The sequence below is a fragment of the Paroedura picta genome, chromosome 1 (assembly GCF_049243985.1).
Source record: "Paroedura picta isolate Pp20150507F chromosome 1, Ppicta_v3.0, whole genome shotgun sequence".
NCBI classification, from domain to species: domain Eukaryota; kingdom Metazoa; phylum Chordata; class Lepidosauria; order Squamata; family Gekkonidae; genus Paroedura; species Paroedura picta.
This window is the reverse complement of record NC_135369.1, coordinates 204,177,025-204,201,423: the sequence shown is the minus strand read 5'-3', so window position 1 is coordinate 204,201,423 and position 24,399 is coordinate 204,177,025. Positions and strand designations below refer to the sequence as shown.

At 45.9% G+C, this 24,399-nt stretch overlaps 1 protein-coding gene across 8 annotated transcripts in view; it reads left to right on the top strand.

The window, feature by feature from the left end:
* RUNX2 (RUNX family transcription factor 2) overlaps positions 1 to 24,399 on the top strand; it is a 317,078-nt gene that overhangs the window by 117,999 nt on the left and 174,680 nt on the right. For all 8 annotated transcript variants that reach the window (XM_077317537.1, XM_077317552.1, XM_077317570.1 and 5 more), the window contains one exon: positions 13,328 to 13,432. In XM_077317537.1, the coding sequence (XP_077173652.1) occupies positions 13,328 to 13,432 (105 nt within the window). The remainder of the gene's footprint in view (positions 1 to 13,327; positions 13,433 to 24,399) is intronic.

The following is a 24,399-nucleotide window of genomic DNA, read 5'->3' as shown; positions in this document are numbered from 1 at the left end:
GGCTCCTGCTGAGAGAGAGAGAGAGAGAAAGAGAGAGAGATCTGCACCTGCCGGTGTCCCCTGGGTCTTAGCGCCCATTGCATGCCTGGTTGCAATGGGCTTTCTTGCTAGTTTTTCAATAAATCTTCTGAAATCCTCTCTCTTTATATTTTTGTATTATTGAATGCATTGGAATTATTAAACCATCCCCCCCCCCCCAATATCAACTAAGCCATAGGTTCAAACATTTAGTGGCAACATCTCTATTCTTTCAGAGATGCTGACTTTGAGAATAGAGATCTCTCTACTAAATATTTGAGCATATGATCTACTCTAGTCCATATTGGAAAAACCTGTGGTTCAAATGTCAGCTTTTTTCGGCTTGGTGATGTTCGTGGCTGACTGGTTGTCGATTTTTGCCCCACTCGGAAAATGGCAATCCTACTCATACCTGTATGATTTACAACAGGATTTAAAATTGGCTTAGGCTATAATACCCTCCTCTTCCTCCTGCTTTCAGATAGAGATTATATATATATTTTAAAAAGATTATTTACTCTATGAATCTGAAGGATTTTAAAAGCTCAGCAGGAGCTTCCTGTGCACAGTCCCTGTATAGAATCTACCCCAGTCTGAGGCCAAAGGCTAGAAGTCCTCTTTTTCTGAGCCCACCTTCTTGCTTATGCTGGTGCTCGGAGCTATGGACCTGATTTCATGTATTTTAGAATGAGGCACGAGGCCATAATGGCAAGTTCGTTTTGTTCTCCCCCAGCAAGACAATCTGCCAGCGGTCTCCAGGTTTTTTGAGCCAACCCTAGTGGGCATCTTGCCGGGTGGTAGGCAAAACTACAAAATGGCTGCTGCGGGAGCAGAGCCAACCACAAAATGTTAGAGAATGAGGTGGTGCTCAGCTGAACAGGATGTCTTTAAAATCAACATATTTAAAAATAATTTTCTCACATACGCACAGCTTACCTTTGGTCAGGCAGTGGTGGCTCTTGTGGTAGGACGCAGCTGCTGCAGAAGCAACCTTTTGAAAAATCTGCGCAGCCATTTAGTTCTCCAGCCCTGCCTACCTTCTAAAAATGCTACGTGGGATCCAGGAAGGGTGACCGTGGACATTGCGTGTCCACAGACGCCACCTTTGAACCCCCGTTTTATGCCTTCAGGTTGTTAAGCTTAAGCCTCCCAAATCTGGTTGGTCGCTGAGGTCCTAATGGACTCAGATCTAACTAGATCTAGCGCGATTTTGGCCGCGCATGGTGCATGTGCGCATGCGCGGCCCGGATGCCCATGCGCAATGCACGGGCGCGGCCCTGATTCCCTCTCCCCCCCCTCCCGCAGTAAGAAGCTTCCCGGGCCGCAACCGCAAGTTTTTTACTGCGGGGGGTGGGGAGAGGGAGCCGCGGCCCGGCATCGGGCCACGGCCCGCAGGTTGGGGACCACTGCTCCAGGTGACATTACCCCTGGAGGAAATGTGTACTTTTGAGAAGTGGACTCTATGAGATTGTACCCCAGTTAGGTCCCTGTCCTCCCCTGGCTCCATCCTCAAATCCCTAGAAGTTTCTCTGCTTGGATCTGGCCACGGTACTCCCCCATCACCTGCCAGGGTGGGGGTGGGAACCTGGTAACCCTATTTCCGCCCTTTACTTGACAAGTGTGGATCTGCAGAGAAAGTTTTATGTTTTGCTTTACAGTTAAACAAATGAATAAGCACTTTTGGATTCCTCTAGAGCAGGGGTAGTCAACCTGTGGTCCTCCAGATGTCCGTGGACTACAATTCCCATGAACCCCTGCCAGCAAATGCTGGCAGGGGCTCGTGGGAATTGTAGTCCACGGACATCTGGAGGACCACAGGTTGACTACCCCTGCTCTAGAGGCTTTTCCTTTTTTCTTTTAAGGACTAATGGATTCTCTTCTCTCTATCTGTACATGTCTCTTCTGTGACTGTGTAAGTGGGGACATCTAAGGGAACCTTTCTTTTTTCCAGGAATTCATAGTTGTGCTCAGTGTATACGGCCTGATTTTAGGAGCTAGAATCATTTTTAAAAATACAGCTAGGTAGGCCTGACGGAGATCAGAATGCTCTGAGGTACGCAGTTAAGAGACAGGAAAACCCGAGAAGCCAAGGCTGTGCCAGGGGGTTGTGAGAAAGACCAGAATCAAATTCTGACATACCATTTAGGTTGTGTGTGTGTGTGGGGGGGGGGGTGTCCATCGGTACTATTATAACGATTTGCTACAAAAGATTCAGCAAGGACTGTTCCCCGTGAATGTTTTCCTTCATTTTAGGAATGCAGCCAACAATGTACATTTTAAATGTCTTTTAATTATACATAATAAAGAACGACTCCTGTGCACAGGTAATTTGATATAAAATATTTGAATTCACTGCCCTCCAGGATAAGGTGTGAGCCCTGTATGCCATTTATCTTTCTGTTTTGCGAGCTTCCCTGGTATTTAAAGTTCATTTCTGCTTTGTCTTCATAGTGATTGATTAGGCTTGAAGGTTCTTTGGCTCCCATTTGTAGGCAGCCTACGAGGGAAATACAGTAGTGGCTCCCCATAACGAGTACAGAAAAAGAACAGAAATATGATGTAGCAGTTCATGTGCTCTGAAACTCATTTGAAACCTGCAATGCATTTTTTTTATTAAACAGTAGGAAACAAAGTACGTATCTAAAGGACCCCTGTGTGTCCCCCCCGCCTTCTTACTCCCCGCTCCCCATGGATGCGAAGCTTTCTCTGATCAATATGAGTCAAATCTCCGAAAAATGATAGTGTGCTTTACAAACTCCCAACATATTTATTTAAGAAACTTCAAAGGAAAACAAAGGGCGTGTGCACGGTTTTACTATATTGGCTTTCTCAGTTTTGGCTACCTTCCCAAATAGCAATTTTCATATTTTTTAAAAAAGGGAAGAAAAGACAGACTTAACTGCTTGCAGACTTTTCACGCATGGAAGATGAAGAAAGCTTCTTTTGATGAAGTGTAATTATGTCCAAACAGAGCTGACCCCCCCCTCCCCTATATTTCTTATGATCTTAACGGAAGAAAGTAGGGTTTTGCCTGGGAAGCAACGGGGATTGGGTAGAGGATCTGAAACGCTAGCTCCATACTTCTGCCAGAGGCGGGATGGAGAAATTGGCCCAGACTTGTCTCCCAGACACAGAGCAGAGAGTGAGAAAGAAAAACATTATTGTGAGTGATGGGTTTTTATATCACTGTTTTGAAAGAGCAAGAAAGGACACAGTTGCTGTAGACCAGCTTTTCTCAACTTTTTTACACCTGAGAAGCCCCTGAAACATTCTTCAGGTTTTGAGAAACCCCAGAAGTGGCACCATTATGTAGAACAGGGATAGTCAAACTGCGGCCCTCCAGATGTCCATGGACTACAATTCCCATGAGCCCCTGCCAGCCCCTGATGTAGAATATGGTTGGGAAGTATAGCCGACACAGGGCCCTTCCTCACCCCTCCCTCCAAGCCATCATTGACCATTTTGGGAGTGGAGTGGATCAACGTAACCATATATGGCCATATAACCCGATAAATGTTCAGCTAATTTAACAAATATTTGAAAAAATAATTGACTCCCGCCCATTCGGGAAACCCTTCCAGGGCTGTCAGCAAGCCCCAAGGTTTCATGAAAACCTGGTTGAGAAAGCGTGCTGTGGACAAAAACAACACATTCTTTAGTGTGAATTTTCTGGGCTAGGTGCACAGGTTTGTTTATTGGGGAGTCCCATCCCTGTGATGAATGGTGGGTTACAACATATTAAAAACCACGTAATATAAAGTAAATATTGATTTATTTACATTATTTACAGTCTGCCTTTCTCACGGGGACTCAAGGCAGATTACACACAGTGAGTCAGTAGAATCATTAAAATGGGACATTCAGTAATCAATGCATTAGGATTTTAGAAGTCTGAACCACCAGAAAGAACAGAAGCATTGTGTAAGTATTCACATGACACCTTTAGCCAGGTTTTCTCAACCAGGGTTTCGTTAAACATTGGGGTTTCGTGACGGCCCTAGAAGGGTTTCTCAAATGGGTGGGAGTTCTATATATAGCAGAAGAAGAGGAAGAGTTGGTTCTTAGATGCCGCTTTTCTCTACCCAAAGGAGTTTCAAAGCGGCTTACAGTCGCCTTCCCTTTCCTCTCCCCACAACAGACACCCTGTGAGGGAGGTGAGGCCGAGAGAGCCCGGATATTACTGAAGAATACAGGTGCCCGTTCCTGGTGATCAACAATGCTTTTAGAAAGTGGGTGGAGCTAGGTAGATCTTTAGCCCAGCAGGGCTTCTGATTGGCTCTTCAGACTAAAGGGAGTCCTGATAAACAGAGTTTCTGCTTGAAATGCTGCAGATGTACTATTAGAATTACAACCTCACTCCCTGTTATACCTACCTGATATACCCTTCCATATAGGAATTCCAAAAATGTCCTCAGGCTGAAAAAGGTGTGAGATCCTTGATCTAAATCAACTGTCCTCACAAGCCCTGTCCATCCACGTGATGATGCATGCCTTTATCATATCCCAAGACCCAAGGCATGGCTCTTCCATGTATCAATAACATTAAAACGATGCTTTAAAAAGAAGACTAAAGCTTATGCCCCAGCCAGCAGGGGCTGGGCTCAGACTGCCCCAAATTCTCTGGAACAGCTTTGTTTTGCAGCCTCACTGGGAAGCTAGGAGGGTGTGAGCCCATTGACTTCTGGGAAGCTAATCGGTATACAAGCCTGCAAGACCTTGCCAGCTACTGCCTCATCTTTCATCTTGCATTTTGGGGGAAGGTGGTTGAGTAGGAGGCAGTGGTCAAATTAAAAGCTTACATGGATGAAGTTTCAATATTGCACCCTTTCCAATCCATCTTCTGGCCCAGACATGGGGTGGAGACAATGCTGGTTGCTCTTTAATGACCTGCAAAGACAGTTGGACCAAGGTCAGTTGTGTAGCTTATATGCATGCAGTTTGGGTATTGGACCCTTTCCAATCCATCTTCTGGCCCAGTCACGGGGTGGAGACAGTGCTGGTTGCTCTGACAGATGACCTGCAAAGAAAGTTGGACCAAGGTGCTGATTCTTTTAAACATCTTTATGTGTCCTCTAATCTGGCTTATCCAGATGGATGGGCTAGGCTGTCACCAATATGCAGTTGACACCAAGCTCTCTCTGTTAAGGAATGGGTGGCTGAATATTCTACCTGAGTCGTTGGCCGAGTGTCTGGGAGCTGTGGTGGACTAGGTCTGACAAAGCTGACTGAAGCTCAACTCCTTGAAGGTGGAGGTCCTGTGGCTGGGGAGGAAGGGACCAGAGGAGGAAATCTATCTCTTATACCCAGGGACCTGTAGCTTGGGTAGGGTGATGGTTTGACAGGGTGATTATAGTGTGTAAAGTTATTCATTGTTGTAAACTGTACTGAGACCTTTTTGGAGAGGAGCACCCTAGAAATCTTAGGAAATAGAAACAAATAAAGTAGGTCACTACTGAACCAGCCTGAGCTCAGGCAGTGGCAGAATGGGCCAGTGGAGTTACTGAAAAGAGACCTTGGTGGAAATTTATTTATTTATTTAGATTTTTATACCACCCTTCCATATGGCTCTGGGTGGTTTACATAAAATGTCGTAGAATAGTTACATAGAACATGATAACAATATGGCAAATAACAATCATAACATAACACGACTGCCAGAACGGTATTTTAACAGGACAATAACACTGACCAATCCCTGGGTAGGTCAGATTGTTCAGTCATGGAAGGGGAGGACTAGCTGATGTTTTGAGTCGGTCGGCCAACTCAAATGGTGGGGCTGCCACACAGGAACACGCAGGGAAAAGCGGACCTTCGCTTATGTGGGCCACAGTTCACAAGGGGCATTCAATGTGCTTTTTGAAGTAAATCTATATGCAAAGTTCTTTCCAGGGAGTCAAAAACTAGTTGCAAGCAGGTGGCTAATTAGGACACAACCCACTGTTGATCCCTCACTAGAAAGGTTGCTGCTGATTTCAGATCTATGCTGCTAACGTCAGGCTGTATCTCCAGCTATTTCCCAGCACCCAGAGATCTGTAGCTCGGATAGGGAAGGGATCACCCAGGGATCTGTAGCTCTGGTGGGGGCAGAGAGCCCCCTTTATCAAGCTACAGTTCCTGGTATTCTTTGAAGGGAGTTACAGTAGTCCGAATCCCAGATAATTGTGTAGCTTGGACATGCCCTTAATTTTTTGGTTTAATGGACCTCATTAATTGCTTTGTAGACAAAGTTTTTGCCCTGCCACCAGTTAAGTGCTAGAAGCTGCTGCAGCAGCAAAGGAGGTTTTGTAACCTTGGGGTTGTGGGCGGATATATCATCAGTGCAAATATTTGAAATCAGGATGCTGGGCCCTTAAATTAATTACAACAGCATCTGGCTGCAAAATCTGTACCGTCTGGAGCGTGCCGTGTGTGCTTCCAGGGTAATTTCTCTCCACAACACATGTCAGTTCTGCCTGTTAGAACGTCAGCTCCACTCAGATGTGTTAATGACGAAGAATGCACAGTTTGGGGACGCCCGAAAGCCGTAATGCCAGATGACTCCTGACCTGGTGAGGTTCATAAAAAAAACAAGCACTAAAAATGAGTAATTAGCTACCAGAAGTAAATTTTAAGGTCACAGAGAAACTAGTAAAAAGAGCACGTGTGGGACTCAGCAGAGGGGAAAGGGGTCTGACCGCCCGGCAGCCGTTAGTGTGAAACACGCATTAGTGTGAAAAGTGTGTTTAACTCTGCCACCGAAGTCAGCGGTGCTGTCTTGAGCCACAATAAAAGGTGGGGAATAAATATTTAAATAAATGCATAAGATCGAGCTTAAAAGTGCTTAACTTCGGTAGGATTTTTTAGAGAGTAGCTGTGTTGCTCCACAGTAGAACAGCTAAATTGGAGTCCAGTAGCACCTCTAGATGTGCCTCTTGTGGTAAGGCAGCCGTCTGAAAGCTTTGCGCATGAGGCTGGGAGTTCAATCCCAGCAGCCGGCTCAAGGTTGACTCAGCCTTCCATCCTTCTGAGGTCGGTAAAATGAGTACCCAGCTTGCTGGGGGGTAAACGGTAATGACTGGGGAAGGCACTGGCAAACCACCCCGTATTGAGTCTGCCATGAAAACGCTGGAGGGCGTCACCCCAAGGGTCAGACATAACCCGGTGCTTGCACAGGGGATACCTTTACCTTTAGCACCTCTAGAGACCAAGAAGATTTTTGAAGTATATCCTTTTAAGAATCAAAGTGCCTCTCCTCAGATATGTCTGAGAGATATCTACTAGAGGGGACTGTGTGCTTTATCTTTTAGATACCCTCCATGCCTCCAGAAGGGACAGAAAACAACATTTTCCATGATAATAGAGAGCAATCCTTATCTTGTCTGTTTAGAAACTATTCACTGGAACTTAGACCCAGGAAAGTTTATTTTTTAGGAACGCAGCCCAGAATACCATACATACAGTTGGAAAACTGCTGCATGAGATTCATTAATACTGAGGTACATTTAACTTGTCACATTTATCCATCCATCATCTATCTGTCTGTCTGTCCGTCCATCTATCCATCCACCCACCCACCCACCGAGAGAGAGAGAGATTCTCCAGGAATTGTTCAAGGATGCCAATGTGTTCTGCTTGAGGCCTTGTTGGAGCCAACCCACTGGAAGGGTGGCATAAAAAAATACAAAGGTGATGGTGCCAGAATTTCCTGCTATGTTTTCTTCACATTGGTTGCTTGTTTTATTTGTTATTTGCCATTTGCCTGTGCCAGGATCATTGGCCAGATCCACTTTTCCGTCTCAAGTTTATTACCGATCCATTGGGATGGAATCCCATTATATCATATTAAAAGGAGCCCTGGCTGTTCTTCTCTGTTTGGTTTTTGTTGCGTGATCTTTGCCTACAAGCAGATCAAAACTGCAGGAGGTTCTTCAAGTCTTTGGTCTGCCTTGGTTGGCTGTAGTGTTCTAAAAAAATGAGGTTTTTGCAAGTTTGCCATTTATTTTTATTATATACTATACTATTATTATTGTGTCCCACAATAGAAACATCTTCCTTCTTTGTAAATGGGCCCAATTTGTGGAATTAAGTATCTGCAGATGGGCCCACCTTTCACTGTTAGATATAAGAACATCATCATCAACTTCAGAAGGGAACAGGGACATCTCATTGTGCTTCTTCAGTTTGTAACCCTAATCCAAATGCATATTGTAAAGCAGGGGTAGTCAAACTGCGGCCCTCCAGATGTCCATGGACTACAATTCCCAGGAGCCCCTGCCAGCATTTGCTGGCAGGGCCTCCTGGGAATTGTAGTCCATGGACATCTGGAGGGCCGCAGTTTGACTACCCCTGTTGTAAAGGGTCAAGTCTGCATTTGTTGTAACTTGACAGTGTTATCCGTGCCTACAGTCTTCTCTGCTATGCATTCCTGGGTGGGATAACATACCTTGGATATCATGCATTGTTTAGCTACTTAAATTTAAAATGACGATGTTTAGTGCTGATCATAGAATCATAGAATCATAGAATCCTAGATAGGTAGTCTAGGTGCCCATCTGAAGCTAGCTTTTAGTGGTTAAGAGAGGTGGCTTCTGATCTGGCAAGCCGGGTTTGATTCCTTGCTCCTCCTCCACATGCAGCCAGCTGGTTGACCTTGGGCTAGTCACAGTCCTGTTAGAGCTGTGGGCAGAGGGAGGGAAGGCAATCGTAAACTGCTTTGAGGCTCCTTCACGTAGTGAAAAGTAGGGTATAAAAACCAACTCTTCTTAAGTGCACAAGACAAATTTGGATTGTGGTTGAGGGCTGCCGTCTCTCATGCAGCTGTGCACACGCACAGGACTTGAGGGATCGTATGCTAGTGCGGGATTGTATCATCAAATAAATCAGTAATTGGTAGTTCTAAAGTGACTTGCTCTTGCCAGCAGGTGCCCATGGCCATTCCCAGCAGCACCTGGACACTGCTGCCTCTTGTGTGTTGGGGGCTCAAATGTCACCAGTCGATTTGTGCTCACAATACGTGGATTAAGTTCTATTCAGGCACAGGCAATAATGTATTAAACTGATCACACTCTTTATGTAGTCGCCTTGCATTGAATAAATAGGATTAGGACGAGATGACTAATTGTAGATATTGCTGGTGCAGTCAAATGGGCTGTTTCACAAGTAAGTGGATTAATGAAGGCCCCTTTGGAGCTGTTATTAAGACACATGCCTCTTAAAAGTACTTTCCCCCTGCAGCTCTTGTCTACAGTCTGACCAGAGTTTATCTTATTTAGCTCTGCAAATTCAGAAGGAGCATCCTTGCTATTAGAAGTTCTATGTATTGGTGGGATAAGGCTTCCAAGCTCCTGCCGTCCAGCTCTGCCATTGGCCAGTGGGGGGACTTACCAGCCATGGGAAGACTTGCCAGGCATGGCAGTGATGGTGTCAGTAGCATCATTTCTGTTGTGCACCAGAAGTGACTTTATCATGTCACCAACAATATGGGACACTCTGGTACTCGGACAAAAAACTCTATGGTAAAAATGGCTTCTACCATAGAGCTTTTGTTTCTCTCTTGTTATGTTTTCTGTAGTAGGAGAGCGCAAAGTGACATGTGAAAGTTACACAGCTATAACACTTGACCAAATTCATAAATAATCATAAACAATCTCCGCGGCATCCCAGAACAGCGGTCAGGAATAAGGCTCCCCATACCCAAGGCTTGTTAATTAAAACCACTGAGCAGTAAAGATGAAAATCAAAACAGTTCTGCCTCCAGCCTCATATTTATCAGAGGAGTCTGTACCAGCTGTCTTCTTTCTGTCTGCCTCCCTACTGAAATAACACAACGGGGGGGGGGGGAGCAGGGGACATTTCCACTGTTTCTCAGTATGCCATGTTTAAAATCATGGGTTTAATTGTAAATGCTAAGCCCTGTGCAGGGAGCCCAGTTGTGGAATTCAGCCTGTGCATAAAGCACACCTTCTGACCGTGGGACAGCCAGGTTCCCTCGAAAGGTTCACTCCCACAGCCTCTCGCTTTTGAAAAATATATATCCAAGATGGTCTGAAGCCACACGCCCCGATAATGAATGATGTGCGGCTTTAAAGCGGGTTCGGAGAGAGCTGGGATTGAAAAGAAAGGCCGGTTACGAGATTTGACAGCTCGGGACCTGTTCCCTATTAGATGTCTCTAACCTGTTCCGTATTACCCTTTGAAAGGGCTGTATTAAGTTTTATGCCGGTACATATTGTTTAAGATTTGGGGGGTTTGATTTAAAGCTCACAAGAGCTCGCTGGGGGGGGGGGGCGGCTGAGGGAAAAGAGTCGCCGGTTAAAGAGCAAGAGGGATTTAATTATTATTTTAAAAAAGAAAAGATTCTAGTAAAGAAAGAGCTTCGCTGAGGCCCAAGGCCCAAGACTGTGGCCTGCTTTATTGACTCACTGCCGCCCGCCCACCTCTTCCTGTCTTGAAACGGTTTGCAGTTGGGACTATCTGAGATGACTAACGGGCGCATATCTAAGCGATTAGAACTGTCAGTGACTGTGCGGAACAGAAGGACGCATTCTTCACAGCTCTCTCCTCTCTCAACCGTTCACGTCTCTCAGCTCTGTAACAGTCGCAGGCTTAACAGGCCATGCGTACGAAACGTGGAGGCTTTTTATGTGCTGACTTTTAGATTTATTATTTTTTTTTTAAGTTGGAACTTATTTTATGCCCGCAAAGCAACTTGACATAGCGAATAGGTATTTTTAAGGCCTTCGTAGACGGAACGTGGCTAAGTGAATTTAAAAACACACGTACAAAAAAAAAAAAAACACAAAAAAACCCCTCTCTCGTCTTTTCCGGTAACGATGATATCATCTTGTTACCATGGGTGTATTAAAATCCAGAGACACCGGCTCCCCAGTAAACGGTTCCCCAGAGCTATATATTATTCTTTCCCTGTCTCATTGTGGTAGAGTCAAACAAATTTAAATACCCAAACGACACGAGGTAAAATAGGAAAAGTGCAAATTCCTTTCGGTTGCGCAGCTTTACTGACAGGGCTTTTGCTCAAGCGAACAGTTTTTCGCTGGTATGAATAACTGAGTGGAATTTGGCTTTTCTGTTCAGAGAGAGGGATTGCCAGTTCTTCTGGGAACTTGCGAGCTGACAGGAAATAGGGTCCCGTGTTCCAGGCTCAGTTTAAGGGTTTTTTGGGGGGGAAGGGGCAGATGGCCAGTGCTCGTTCTGAGAAGACAAGAGTCACTGGAAAAAGATAATAATGCTAGGAATAGTTCAAGGCAGCAGGACGAGAGAAAGATCCACCATGAGCTGGGTTGACTCAATCAAGGAATCCGTGGCCCTCAGTTTGCAAGACTTGAACGCCGCTTTTAGTGATAGGGCAGTTTAGAGATTATTGGTTCGTCGGGTTGCTGTCATTTGAAAGTAACTTGATGGCATTTCACACGCACACAAGTGACTAGTGCAGGTTAGCTCCTGTGTTGGAAGAAGAGAGCTCCTCTGCTGAAGTTGATTGGTCTAAAAAATCCAGATGTTGCTTCTTCCTCTTAAAGTGAACCTTATGAGAAGAGAAGGGAAGGTGGGACATCCCACGTGTAGAGCTGAACCTCCTTGTGGAATATAAGGCAGCAGTTATTTATTTATTTTATATTCTGCTTTTCTCTCCAGTGGAGACCCAAAGCAGCTTACAACCTTGTTCTTTCATCCTTCATTTTGTTTCACAGTAACCATGTTGTAATGTAGGTTAGGCTGAGCAGAGAGAGAGAGAGAGAGAGAGAGAGGGCAATGGGCCCAGGGTCACCCAGCAAAGGGGGTATTTGAAGGCTGCGTCCTCCAGAGCAGACACTCCAAATGCTACACCATGCTGGTTATTTCCACTTGGCTTGCACCACAAAGATGTAAGGTCGCCTTTGCTGCTTACATAATATTAGCCTTAGAGCATCATTCACCCATCAGGAAAGAAGATTTACAGTCTGAGAAGTTTACAGTCTGGAACAGGGTGGCCAAACTGGTTCTGCAGATCTCCATGGACTAACCGTGAGCCCAGGAGCTCCAGATGTCTGTGCACTACAATTACCATGAGTCCCAAGGCGTATGGTTATTTTAGTCCATGGACATCTGGAGAGCCACATTTTGGGCACCTCTGGTCTAGAATTTGACCCATGTGAGATGGAGGGGGGGATGGGAATCAGGAGCTGTCAAAAGTCTGCCTGCAAAATGGTGCTCTTCTGCCAGGCGGCCAGTGCTAGCACTCGATGACTTCAAAACATCTTTCCCCATTCCAGCTGAATGCTGGGGATACAACCTGATAAATTTTGGATAATTTTAAGTGTTTTGTATATGACTTTATCTGATGTCACTGTCCCGAGGCTGCCGTCAGAGGGGGCAGCCTAAAAATCTATCAATCTGTCTATCTGTCTGTCTATGCCAGTGGTGGACAAACTGTGGCCCTCCAGATGTCCATGGACTACAATTCCCATGAGCCCCTGCCAGCATTTGCTGGCAGGGGCTCATGGGAATTGTAGTCCATGGACATCTGGAGGGCCACAGTTTGCCCACCACTGGTACAAACAAACAAACTCATTTATATCACATCTTCCTCCCCAGTGGGGACCCAAAGCATCTTACATCCCATTTGTTTCCTCTATTTAATCCCCAGAACAGCCCTGTGGGATAGGTTAGGCTGAGAGCATGTGACTGGCTCCAGGTCACCCAGCAAGCCTCCAAGACAGAGCGGAGAATTCCCAGGTCCCCGTCCAACACTTTAAGCGCTGGAAGGTAGACATGTTGAAGAGGGGGCCGACCTGTTTACAACAGCTTTAGAGACAAGGCCCAGGAGCAGTGGATTCAAATGACAGGAAAGGAGGTTCCCTTGAAATATTAGAAAGCACAGTTCTGATGGAGAAGGCTGGCTGAAAATGGAATATGCTGCCTCGGAGGGTGATGAAGCCTTTTTCGTTGGAAGTTTTAAGGAGACTGGATGAGCACCTATCAAGAGAGTGTGATTTTTATGTTCCAGAGAAGGTGGGCGGGCTGGACTGGATAGCCCTTTGTGGTCTCTTCCAGCTCTGTATGATTCTCATGTTCAGAGACAGTGTCTCTGTGGCACCGCTTCCTATTTCCCTGTCATTCTGTCATAATATAACCAGAAATGTTAAATTTGCAATTCACTGGCCAGTTTCCAAGCATTAGAATGAAGCAGAAGCAAATACACATGTGCCTGTGTTCCATTTGGGCTTAAAGCTTTGACTTTGAGGAGCAGGAGGGATTGCAGTTCTTTCTTTCTTACGAAAATGTGCAACTGTGTTCTCATAGCCTTTCCTCTTCTTTTCACCCTCCCTTATAGGGAAGAGCTTTACTCTGACGATAACCGTCCTTACAAATCCCCCCCAAGTCGCTACATATCACAGAGCTATCAAGGTGACAGTGGATGGACCACGGGAGCCAAGGAGTGAGTATTCTGTTCTCTGTTTGCAATCTAGAGCAGGGGTAGTCAAACTGCGGCCCTCCAGATGTCCATGGACTACAATTCCCAGGAGCCCCTGCCAGCGAATGCTGGCAGGGGCTCCTGGGGATTGTAGTCCATGGACATCTGGAGGGCTGCAGTTTGACTACCCCTGATCTAGAGTCTGGTGCTATTGATCTGTGGCAGTAAAGCATGTACAGATGTCTGATCCGATGTCTTCCCCAAATACCTGAGCCTGATTCTCACCTGTACCTTGACCCAACACAACGAGGCCTCTTGCTGAGTGAGTCAGGTTGTTCCAGTAGTAGGGTTTAGAAAAGGTTCTCAATAAATTAAGGGGACTTGGTAACCCCTGCTGATTCACTAGGTCCTAGTTCATGTAATACTTGAGCAGTTTGGTTATGGCTGGGGACCCTGTTTATCTGGGGCAGCTATCCACAAAAGCCCATGTAGCTCAGAACAATAATGACCCAGACAGGAGCCCCCAATCCCTAATTTTGTGTCCCCCCCCCCGTTGTGTGATTAAAATCTGATTAAGTGGACTAAGCTCCCAGTTTGCAAGACCTGAGCAAGGCTGCTAATGCTGGGACATTGTGGGGGTTCTGAAGAACTGCTTATCTGACTCTGCCCCCAGTAGAGTGCTTCCCTCTGCCGATACAAACCAGCTGGCGATCCCCAGTGCTATAGAGACGTATGTCTGACCTCAACCAGGGCCAGAGCCTTTTTGGTCTGGGCCCCTACCTGGTTGAAAGAGCTTCCGGAAGAGCTGAAGGCCTTAAAGGAACTTCCTCAGTTTTGGAGGGCCTGCAAAACGGAGTTCTTCTGCCAGGCTTTTGGTTAGGGTTAGTGAATGACAGAAAGCAATACCATTGTATGGGCCCTCTCTAAAGTCACCCACCATCCGAGGGAAGATGGAGAGGCAGAAACGAAGACTCACAGCTCATTCGGATAGTGCATTAATTGTTTTTATTGTTATTTATAATTATAGTTGTGTGTTGTGAACCGCCCCGAGTCAGTAAACTGGAAAGGGATGATATAGAAATCCAATTATAAATAAATAAAAATACAATAAATAAATAGGACTGCCATAAGTCATAAGTGACTTGATGGCACTTAACACATACGCACACTCAAGTGGCTGGGTTATTGTTTCATATAATGGACAGTCATGCAGAGGCATTCCCTATGATCTGTGGTACGAGGCTCACAAGTGAAGAGAGCTCTTAGATCAGCCCACATCAAAACTTCAAAGTTCCTTGACAGCTTTTTGTGGACCTGTCTGATAGTGCCGTCTTATACAGAATTAGGCTGTTCCTAGAGAGTAACTGTGCCTAGAGTTATAACTGTGACTTGACAAGGCCCTTTGTATGATGTGGTGAGAAATGCCATCAAGTTGTGACCAACCTATGGCGTCCCAGTGCAGTGTTCATAGCAAGAGACCAACAGAGGTGGATTACCATTGCCTGCCTCTGCGTAGCAACCCTGGCCTCTTGGTCTCCTTTCTAAGTGTTGACTTTGGCCAACCCTGCTTAGCTTCTATGCTCTGATGAGACTGGGCTAGCCTGAGCCTGAGCCAGGGCCCATTCCACACACATTCTGGATAATGCACTTCCAATGTACTTTTGCAGCTAGATTTTCCTGTGTGGAGCAGGACAATCTACTTCTAAAGTGCGTTATCCAACATGTGCGGAATGGACACAGGACAGGGCAACAGATGTTCAGAGGTGGTTTGCCATTGCCTGCCTCTGTGTAACAACCCTGGATTTCCTTGGTGGCCTGCCATCCAGGTCAGGACAGAACAATGGGATTCTTGTAATCAAGGAGGGCCAGAAATGTTGGCCAAGCTTCTCAAAGCTTTGTAGAACTTTGTGAGGACAGGAAGGCCCTGTTTTGCTTTGCACCTCATTAATGAGGTGTGAATTGCTTGGGATTAAGAGTCCCGTTACTCCTTAAGGGCAGCATTCACACTTCAGCATTACTACCCAAGGAACTGCCCCAAATGTGAAGAAGAAGCCTTTGGTGAACTCCTGGGTTTTAATAAAATGCGGATTTTAGCACTTAATCGTTTTCACCTTTGATTGTATTGGTTGCTCTGTGAGCTGCCCTGAGCTCTCAGGGAAGGATGGCATAAAAATTGGAAATGTAACAAATTATTTGTTTTTGTTTGTTAGGAAGTTACGTATTTTTAACCCGCCCTTCCTTGAAAGCTCAGGACAGGTAACAACATCAAAACATTCCACATTAAATTCTACTGTCAATAAAAATCTAAGTTTTTAGTTATTAAAATGCAGCCTCCTAAAAAAAATACAACAAAGTATAGGCAGATTGTCTGATGCCCTTCCTTTCTTGAGGAGGGGAGGATAGAAACAATATGAATATTGTTTATCTAGATCAGGGGTAGTCAAACTGCGGCCCTCCAGATGTCCATGGACTACAATTCCCAGAAGTCCCTGCCAACATTTGCTGGCAGGGGCTTATGGGAATTGTAGTCCATGGACATCTGGAGGGCCGCAGTTTGACTACCCCTGATCTAGATGGATTAAGGCAGGGAGAATTTTGATGTTCTTTCTAGACCTGGTGGAACAACACCATTTTACAGGCTCTGCGGAACTCCTTAAGATCTTGCAGGGGCTTGATTTCACTAGGCAGAGCATTCCACCATCTTAAAGACTTAATAAAATTTGTGGCGGGGTATAAACTTGCATGAGTGAAATGAGCAGATACTCATGAAAGCAGCTCCCCTGCCACAAATTGTGTTAGTCTTTAAGGTGCTGCTGGACTTTTGCTCTTTTCTATGGCTAAAAAGGTAAAGGTACAGATATCCCCTGTGCAAGCACCGGGTCATGTCTGACCCTTGGGGTGACGCCCTCTAGTGTTTTCATGGCAGACTCAATACGGGGTGGTTTGCCAGTGCCTTCCCCAGTCATTACCGTTTACCCCTCAGCAAGCTGGGTACTCATTTTACCGACCTCGGAAGGATGGAAGGCTGAGTCAACCTTGAGCCGGCTGCTAGGATTGAACTCCCAGCCTCATGGGCAGAGCTTGCAGACTGCATGTCTGCTGCCTTACTACTCTGCGTCACAAGAGGCTCTTTTCTATGGCTACAGATACACTAACATCGCTACCCATCTCGATCTATCACACTCAGGCTGTATTAGAATTGCTGGATAACTCCAGCCTTCATTTTATTTAAAAGAGAGAATAATAGAAATAAGAAAGAACAAAAGATTACAGTTCCATATTAAGTCAGTTCACCCTACTAACATATTTGTTAATACCTATACCTATCTGGATAAATATTAATACATATTTAGTTAATACATATATACCTATCTGGCTAAATATTGTGAGAAATACCCCCAATGTTCTTCAAATTCCTCATGGGAGTCTTTGGCCCACTCCACTCCTGTCTGCCCCAAACGTTGCTACCACGTGAGGTAGCCAATGGACACAAAGCGGAAATTTCCTGCTGTTTGCTTAACTCATCAATTATTGAGAGGTGGTGAAAACTCCACAATGACCTTCCAGCGCCATTTGAGCGCCCCCTCCCAAAGTCCAAAATATATATATATATTAGTTACCGGGATTGCATTGTAACACAAAACTGTTACAACACACACAAGGAGATTTTTCTTGCTGCTGTTTACACACACACACACACTGACCCCAATCTCACTAGAACCAAGTAAACCAAACCGGGGGCGTTGGGGGAGTAGTGTTTGCGATTTTGTTACTTTGGAATCTGGTTGCAACGTGATGGGCCTTGTTTGTTTGTTTGTTTGTTTGTTTTAAAGGGAACACAAAGAGGTCACTGTGACCTCTTCTGCACAAGGAATTAGCAGTGGCTCAGCGCTTGTTTGTTTGCGGGTCTAACTCCCACCTTCTGACAGAATCAGGTGTGATTCTGGAACATTTTCATTTGCTCCTCAGGGCTTTTTTGTTTTCCCTTGTGGGGAGGGGAGGCATATTTGTGGAACATCAGGCAATTGGTTTTCTTGCTCTATAAAACTGCTGCTTAATCATGTCACAGACAACGTTGGACTTTCTTAGCACAGACTCTTTTTCGACAGCAGAACCACCACAGAGCCCTCGGGAGTAAGCACCATGATTTACTGTAGAAGCACAGAGATGTCAGCAACATGTAATTGATGTCCTTCCCACGCCTAGAGAATGTGTTTTCTAAAGTTTTTGCTAGTCCGCTTTCCCTGATATTGTGGGGAAGCAGCCTTTATCTTTCCACCCAAAATTAGAAGGAGATTTTTCAGTCCTGGGGGAAGGTCTTGGTTTTAGAGACACGTCTGCATGGAATCCCATGGTCGGCCCACTTGGAAGGCCCACTGAAGCCAGCAGTCCTCAGAGTTTTCATAACTGAACCCACTTCTAAACTTTCTTGATTTTTCAGGGCTGAACTTGCAAAGTAACTCCGGGCTTGCCTCTCCCTCCCCAAACAAAAGAGGGAAGTCACGCCAGCTTGCACGGATGGCATTTGAATTCTATTTTCCGCTCTTTATGTTTATAAATAGATCCCAGTATTGAGCAACATGGCCATATTGGACTTTTTTGTTGTTGTCACCCTGTAGGGTGTTCAAGGCAAGAGGGCATTCAGAGGTGATTTACCATTGCCTGCCTCTGCTTATCAACCTTTGACTTTCTTGGTTGCTCCTGCTTAGCTTCTGGGATCTGCCAGGAGGGGGCTAGTCTGGGCCATTCAAGTCAGGGAATTTTGGACATTATGCAGAGGCAAATCCAAAGTTGCCATTGCACCTTCTCTCCAAGGTCCCTCCTGGCTTTCTTGTTCACCATTTGCACCACTTTTGTGTCCTGACATATAGTTGAGAACTGCTGGCTTAACAGGATAATCAGAATCGGACCTTGAAATGTAGCACGGTCAAAACTTGTCAAAGGCGAAGAGCTTTCCAAACTACATGAAAAGTTTCATTTGCAGTTTAGTCTACATTCATCCCTCAGGCTTCTGTAATTATCAAGTTGTGTGAGATAGGATGCTAGAATGACTACTGGCCTCACCCAGCAGGGCTCTTCCGATGTTCAAATGAAGGCCTCCACCTTCAAGACATACGAGGAAAGATTGGGGGAGCTTGGTCTGTTTAGCCTGGAGAGGAGACGACTGAGAGGGGATCTGATAACCATCAAGTATTTAAAAAGGTGCTATATAGAGGATGGAGCAGAATTGTTTTCTCTTGCCCCGGAGGGACAGACCAAAACAAATGGGATGAAATTAATTCAACAGAAATTCTGCCTAAACATCCGGAAGAAGTTCCTGACAGAGTGGTTTCTCAGTGGAACAGGTTTCCATCTTTGGAAATTTTTAAACAGAGGCTGGAGAGCCATCTGACGGAGAGGCTGATTCTGTGAAGGCTTACGGGGGTGGCAGGTGACAGTGGATGGGCGATAAGAGTTGTGAGTGTCCTACATTGTGCAGGGGGTTAGACTAGATGACCCAGGAGATCCCTTCCAACTCTATGATTCTATGACTCACTGGACTAGATGGACCACTGGTCTGATTCATCAGGGCTTTTCTTATGTTCTTATGGCCAAGAGAGACCGTTCTGGCTTCTCTTCCTGACTTTTCTGTCTCCTGAGTGCTGCCCCAGACAAAAGAGTCCTTGTAAAGCTGAGTGGCTCTCTGCTGGGTGTACCCTGGTGAGATCAGACCTGGTTTGCTGTCCTGATCACTATTCTCTTCCTGCTTCCTTCTGTGACTCGTTTATGCCACACCCCAGGCAGCCTGTTGCCCATGGCAGACCCACAGATTCTTTTTCCCCAGTGGGATGGTCATCGCTCAGGCAAACTCCCTAATTATCAGGGATCTATTTACAATGCCTGCTTTGTTAACAACAGTTGTGTTGGGTCATGTTCCAGTCACTGCTATAGATAGCACTTTTTTTTTTTAAGCGTACTCTCAGACCTGGCTAATCCATCTCGGTTTATCTGTCTGTCTGTGTCTCGCAGGCAGACTTAACTGTTAATCAATGCTCAACTACGGCAGGTATTCTCCGATGAGACAGTCCTCGGTTCCTCCACAGACGCCTTAATTAGAAACTGATTGCCATCAATGGAGAATGCCTGCGATTAAACAACATTTGCAGATTAAGGACCTTTGAGAGAATAACCACATTAATAAAAGTGTTAAGTCGGTCTGATGGGAATATCTTAGCTTTTTTGCTTGTCTCGTGATGCATAAATGGTGACGATGCCTTTGAGTCTTCCTAGAAGGATGTAAATCCAGTTGTTGCGGCTTTACACAGTGGAGTAGTTTGCCAAATGAGCTGGTACCTCGGGGCATTCTTGGAACGTTTGAGATTTCTTCTGCTGTGCTGACAATCTGCCTTCTCCTTGTTCCTCCGATTAGCAAGAGAGAACTACCGGGGACTCCATGGGTTCTTGGCGTTCCTCTTTCCGTCATGGGCTTCCCATGTTGCCCATTCATCCCAGCAAAATCAGGCACTTTTGGGTGCAAAGGGCTGTCCTCTTACCTGCCTCTGCAAGGGAGTAGCTCTGTTGAAGAAATACTGTCCGTCCCCTCCCCCGGGTGCGGCACTAACAAGTTTCCGCATCTGGAACCCATTTGGTCCTTCCCATTTGGAAGTCTGCATCCTTGTGCTGATGTGTCTTTGAGACCGGAAATGTCCAAGGCCAGGGCAGAGGAGAATGGATCATGCTGCAGAGTGAACACGCTTGTACCGGACTGCGGACATGAGCACAACACGCAGTAGACCTCTGCAAGATGCAAGCATTTCAGTAGAAAGCACTTCCACGTGGAAGAGCCTGCTAAGGGGTGATTTGGGCCAAGCAGGGATTGAGGAGAAACAAACCCCATGCATGTAGGAGGACTAGGGAGCCCCTTTATGGGCAGATTATAGGCAGGTGAGCTCTGTTGGCTGGGGATCCGGATCACAGCTTGGCCTGGTAGTTGGCTTTATATGCTGTGTGTGCAGAACCACGGGTGGGGAGGACAGTAGGAGTAGCAGACGTGCTTCTGATCCCCCACCTCTGTGCATGCATGGGGGTGAAATTGGTAGTCTTGTATAAACAGTTAGCTGGATAGCCAAGACTGACCTGATCTCCTCAAGTCTCAGGAACTAAGAAGGGCTGGTCCTGGTTAAAACTGGATGGGAGACTACCAAGGAGATACAGGGTCACTGTGCAGAGGCAGGCAGTGGCAAAACACCTCTGAATCTCTCTTGCTCTGTCCTGGATGGCCAAGGCTAGTCTGTTGTCATCAGATCTCAGAAGCTAAGCTAGGTCAGCCGTGGTTAGTGCTTGCATGGGAGAGCACCAAGGAGTTTCAGGGTTGCTACGGAATGGCAGGCAGTGGCCAAGGACCTCTGAATGTCTCTTGCCCTGCCCTACATGGCCTGGGCTAGTCCAGACCCATCAGATCTTAGAAACTAAACAGATTCAGCCCTTTGTCATATCTGTATGGGAGACCATCAGAGAAGTCCAAGGTTGCTGCCTGGAGGCAGGCAATAGGAATCCACTTCTGAATGGTCTCCTGCCTTGAAAATCCCACCTGGGTATGACAACCTAGACAGTATAAAAAAGGGTGGTGGTGGTGGTAATGTTATACATTTCTTATCTTCACACAGCAGGACTTTTTGTTATAGAAAGGGGGAAAGGGTCCCACTCACATGTGGTTTTTCCGCCCTCCTGTGATGGGAGACGACAAGATGCTTGATGTGTGGATATCAGGAGATCCTCTATCTTTTCCCTCTTTCATACCCCTGAGCCTTTTGCACTGTCTTTTGAGCCTTTTGAGCCAGTCAGAATTCAGAGCAAACCAGGATTCACTCTGCCCATGTCTTGAACAACAATGAAAACCAGTTGAGGACTGGGCTAAGGGGTGTCCTAACTGTGGCTCTCCAGGTGTCCATGGATTATAGTTCCCATGAGCCCCTGTCAACCTGAGAATGTTGTTCTAGAACAAAGCTGTTGACGGGGACTGTAAAGGATTGGCTTCAGGGGCTTGGCAATCGTGTGTTGCTTAGATTATTTTTATTTCTTTCATTATTTACTGCATTCATAACCTAACGGGGACATGAAGCAATTGACATTGTCCTCTTTTCCTCTGTTTTATCCTTCCATGAATCCTGCAAGGTAGGTTGGGGTGAGAGTTGTGTGGCTGGCTCATGGTTACCCAGTGAGTTTCCATGGAAGACTCGGGGTTTGAACCTGGGTCTCCCAGATCCTAGTCTAACCAATTACTACACTGAACTAGCTCTCAAAAGAGCCTCTTGTGGCGCAGAGTGGTAAGGCAGGAGACATGCAGTCTGAAAGCTCTTGCCCATGAGGCTGTGAGTTCAATCCCAGTAGCCGGCTCAAGGTTGACTCAGCCTTCCATCCTTCCGAGGTCGGTAAAATGAGTACCCAGCTTGCTGGGGAGTAAACGGTAATGACTGGGGAAGGGAATGGCAAACCACCCCGTATTGAGTCTGCCATGAAAACGCTAGAGGGCATCACCCCAAGGGTCAGACATGACCCGGTGCTTGCACAGGGGATACCTTTACCTTTACCTTACTAGCTCTCACACACTTAATCACAGCACTATGCTGGATGGTGCCACATAAGGGAAGATCTCCTACCCTGTCAGCAACATTGACGACATTTCATGAACCTAAAGTTGTAGACCAGAATTTGTGGATCCCCAGTATCACCGAAAATCATTTTCCATTATCTTACCCATTAAAAAAAAAATCATTTTTCTTTTTCAAAAGAGTGACCTGGCTGAAGCTAAACCCTGAAATCATGTTTGCTGTTTCAGTTAAATGTTGCCTCAATATTGTTTGCTCTGTCTTGAGTAAAGAAATAAGAACATAAGAGAAGTCATGTTGGACCATGCCAATGGCCCACCCAGTCCAACACTGTTTTACACAGTGGCCAAGCCCAGGTGCCCTCAGGAGGTCCATCAGCAGGGACAGAATTCCAGAAGCTCCCCACTGTGCTCCCCCTAAGCACCAAGAATGTCCCATACATAACATAAGAGAAGCCATGTTGGATCAGAGAACATAAGAGAACATAAAAGCCATGTTGGATCAGACTTTTGACCTATCCAGTTCAAAACTCTGTTTCACACAGTGGCCAAGCCCAGGTGCCCTCAGGAGGTCCACAGGCAGGGACAGAACCCCAGAAGCCCTCCCACTGCCCCCCCCCCCCAAGCATCAAGAAAACAGAGCCACTGCTCCAGACAGTCTTCCACCTATATCTTGTGTCTAATAGCCACTGAGGGACCTTTGCTCCATGTGTTTATCCAATCCCCTCCTGAAGTTTTATGCATTTATTTATTGGATTTTTATACCGCCCTCCCAGCAAGCCGGCTCAGGTTGTCAACGCTTGTAGCCACCACCACTACGTGCAGCAATGAATTCCATGTGTTAATTACTCTTTGGGTGAGGTCCTTCCTTTTATCTGTCCTAAGCCTACTGCTCATTAGTTTCGTTGAGTGCTCGAATTCTTGTATTGTGAGAAAAGGAGAAAAAGACTGCTTTCTCTACCATCTCTATCCCATAGAGTTCCACAGAAACCCGAGACCCTTTTTGACGCCTTCCCCTTTCCTCTAACTCTATTTGTGAGGAAGTAGTAGACCTCAGCAAGTGTCTCTGGCAGGCCCATCCCATTTTGTACAAGGAAACATGATAGCCGAAATGATAAACAAATAAGGGGAATTTTTGGCTTCATCTTTGGCTTTTGTTTTTGGTCTTCCCCCTCCCCTTTTAAATTCTAAAAACGATTTCCCTGTATAATAGGAGTACACTGTGATTTCATTTCCTCCTGCAAATTCCTGGACGAATTAATTGCTGTGATAAATTAGCTTGGCAGAACTTCAAGGAAGCCAGGTAGCTGAGGCTAATTCTGAAGCAAGAAACTCTGACAGACAGACGTGTGGCTTTTCTTCATAACAGCTCGGTATCAACAGAGAGTTCCCCTTCACTGCCAGGCCCTGTGTTTCTTTCACCGGAATGTCTGAAGCCTGGTATCGTGTCCTGTTCCGCGTTCTCTCTCGCTCTCTGTCTCTCTCTCTCTCTGGCGGCTGAAACAGGGGGCCTGTCACATCACAAACAACTTCTTAATACACACATCTGGCGTTGGCAGTTGGACCAACTTCATAAGACCACATGATCATCATTCATTACAAGATTAAAAAAAAATACCCCATGGCATCATTGATGTTTTTAAACTTTGATCTTTTGCCGTCGTGATTCATCTCCGTTATAAAACTCCTCTTTAAAGAGAACGCGGACGATGACTTATTAGAACCTTCATCCTAAGTAGCGTAAACATGAAATGGTGCACATCTCCTCCAGCACGGCAACTTGCTCGGGCTGCCAGCTTATCAGTTTAAGACGTGACATCATGCCGCGGATCCTGAATTTGTACGGCTTGTTTGTAGGCAAGGCCCTTTGACCTCCCCTTGGCAAGCAGAGCCGAGGGAGCGAAGGCAGCCCCGTTTTCATTGGCAAGCGGGAGCGGCAGGCTTACTCGCCCACGGATTTGAGTTTTGTGTTCGCAAGGGCTGACCTCCAGGTCACCTCGCTGGGAGTTTTGGCCACCATGGCTGAGAAAGCACTCCTGATTTTTTTCGAGGTTTCACGTAAACACTTAGGGCTGCGATTCAGTCTACTCCTGTGGGTGCCATGGTATTCACCGATACTTTTCCTGGTGCCCAGCAGCTATCATTCATTCATTCATTCATTCATTCATTCATTCATTCATTCATTCATTCATTCATTCATTCATTCATTCATTCATTCATTCATTCATCATACTTGTAGATCACCACTATTGGACCTGCTGCCTCGGGGCAGTTCACGTAATAATAGAATACACTCTCCAATATAATATAAAACATTTAAAAATCATTAACAGTTAAAGATGACCAAGCAGTTGTGATATCTTCACTGATCTTCGTTTGGGATAGACAGTTTGAGCTGTCTGAT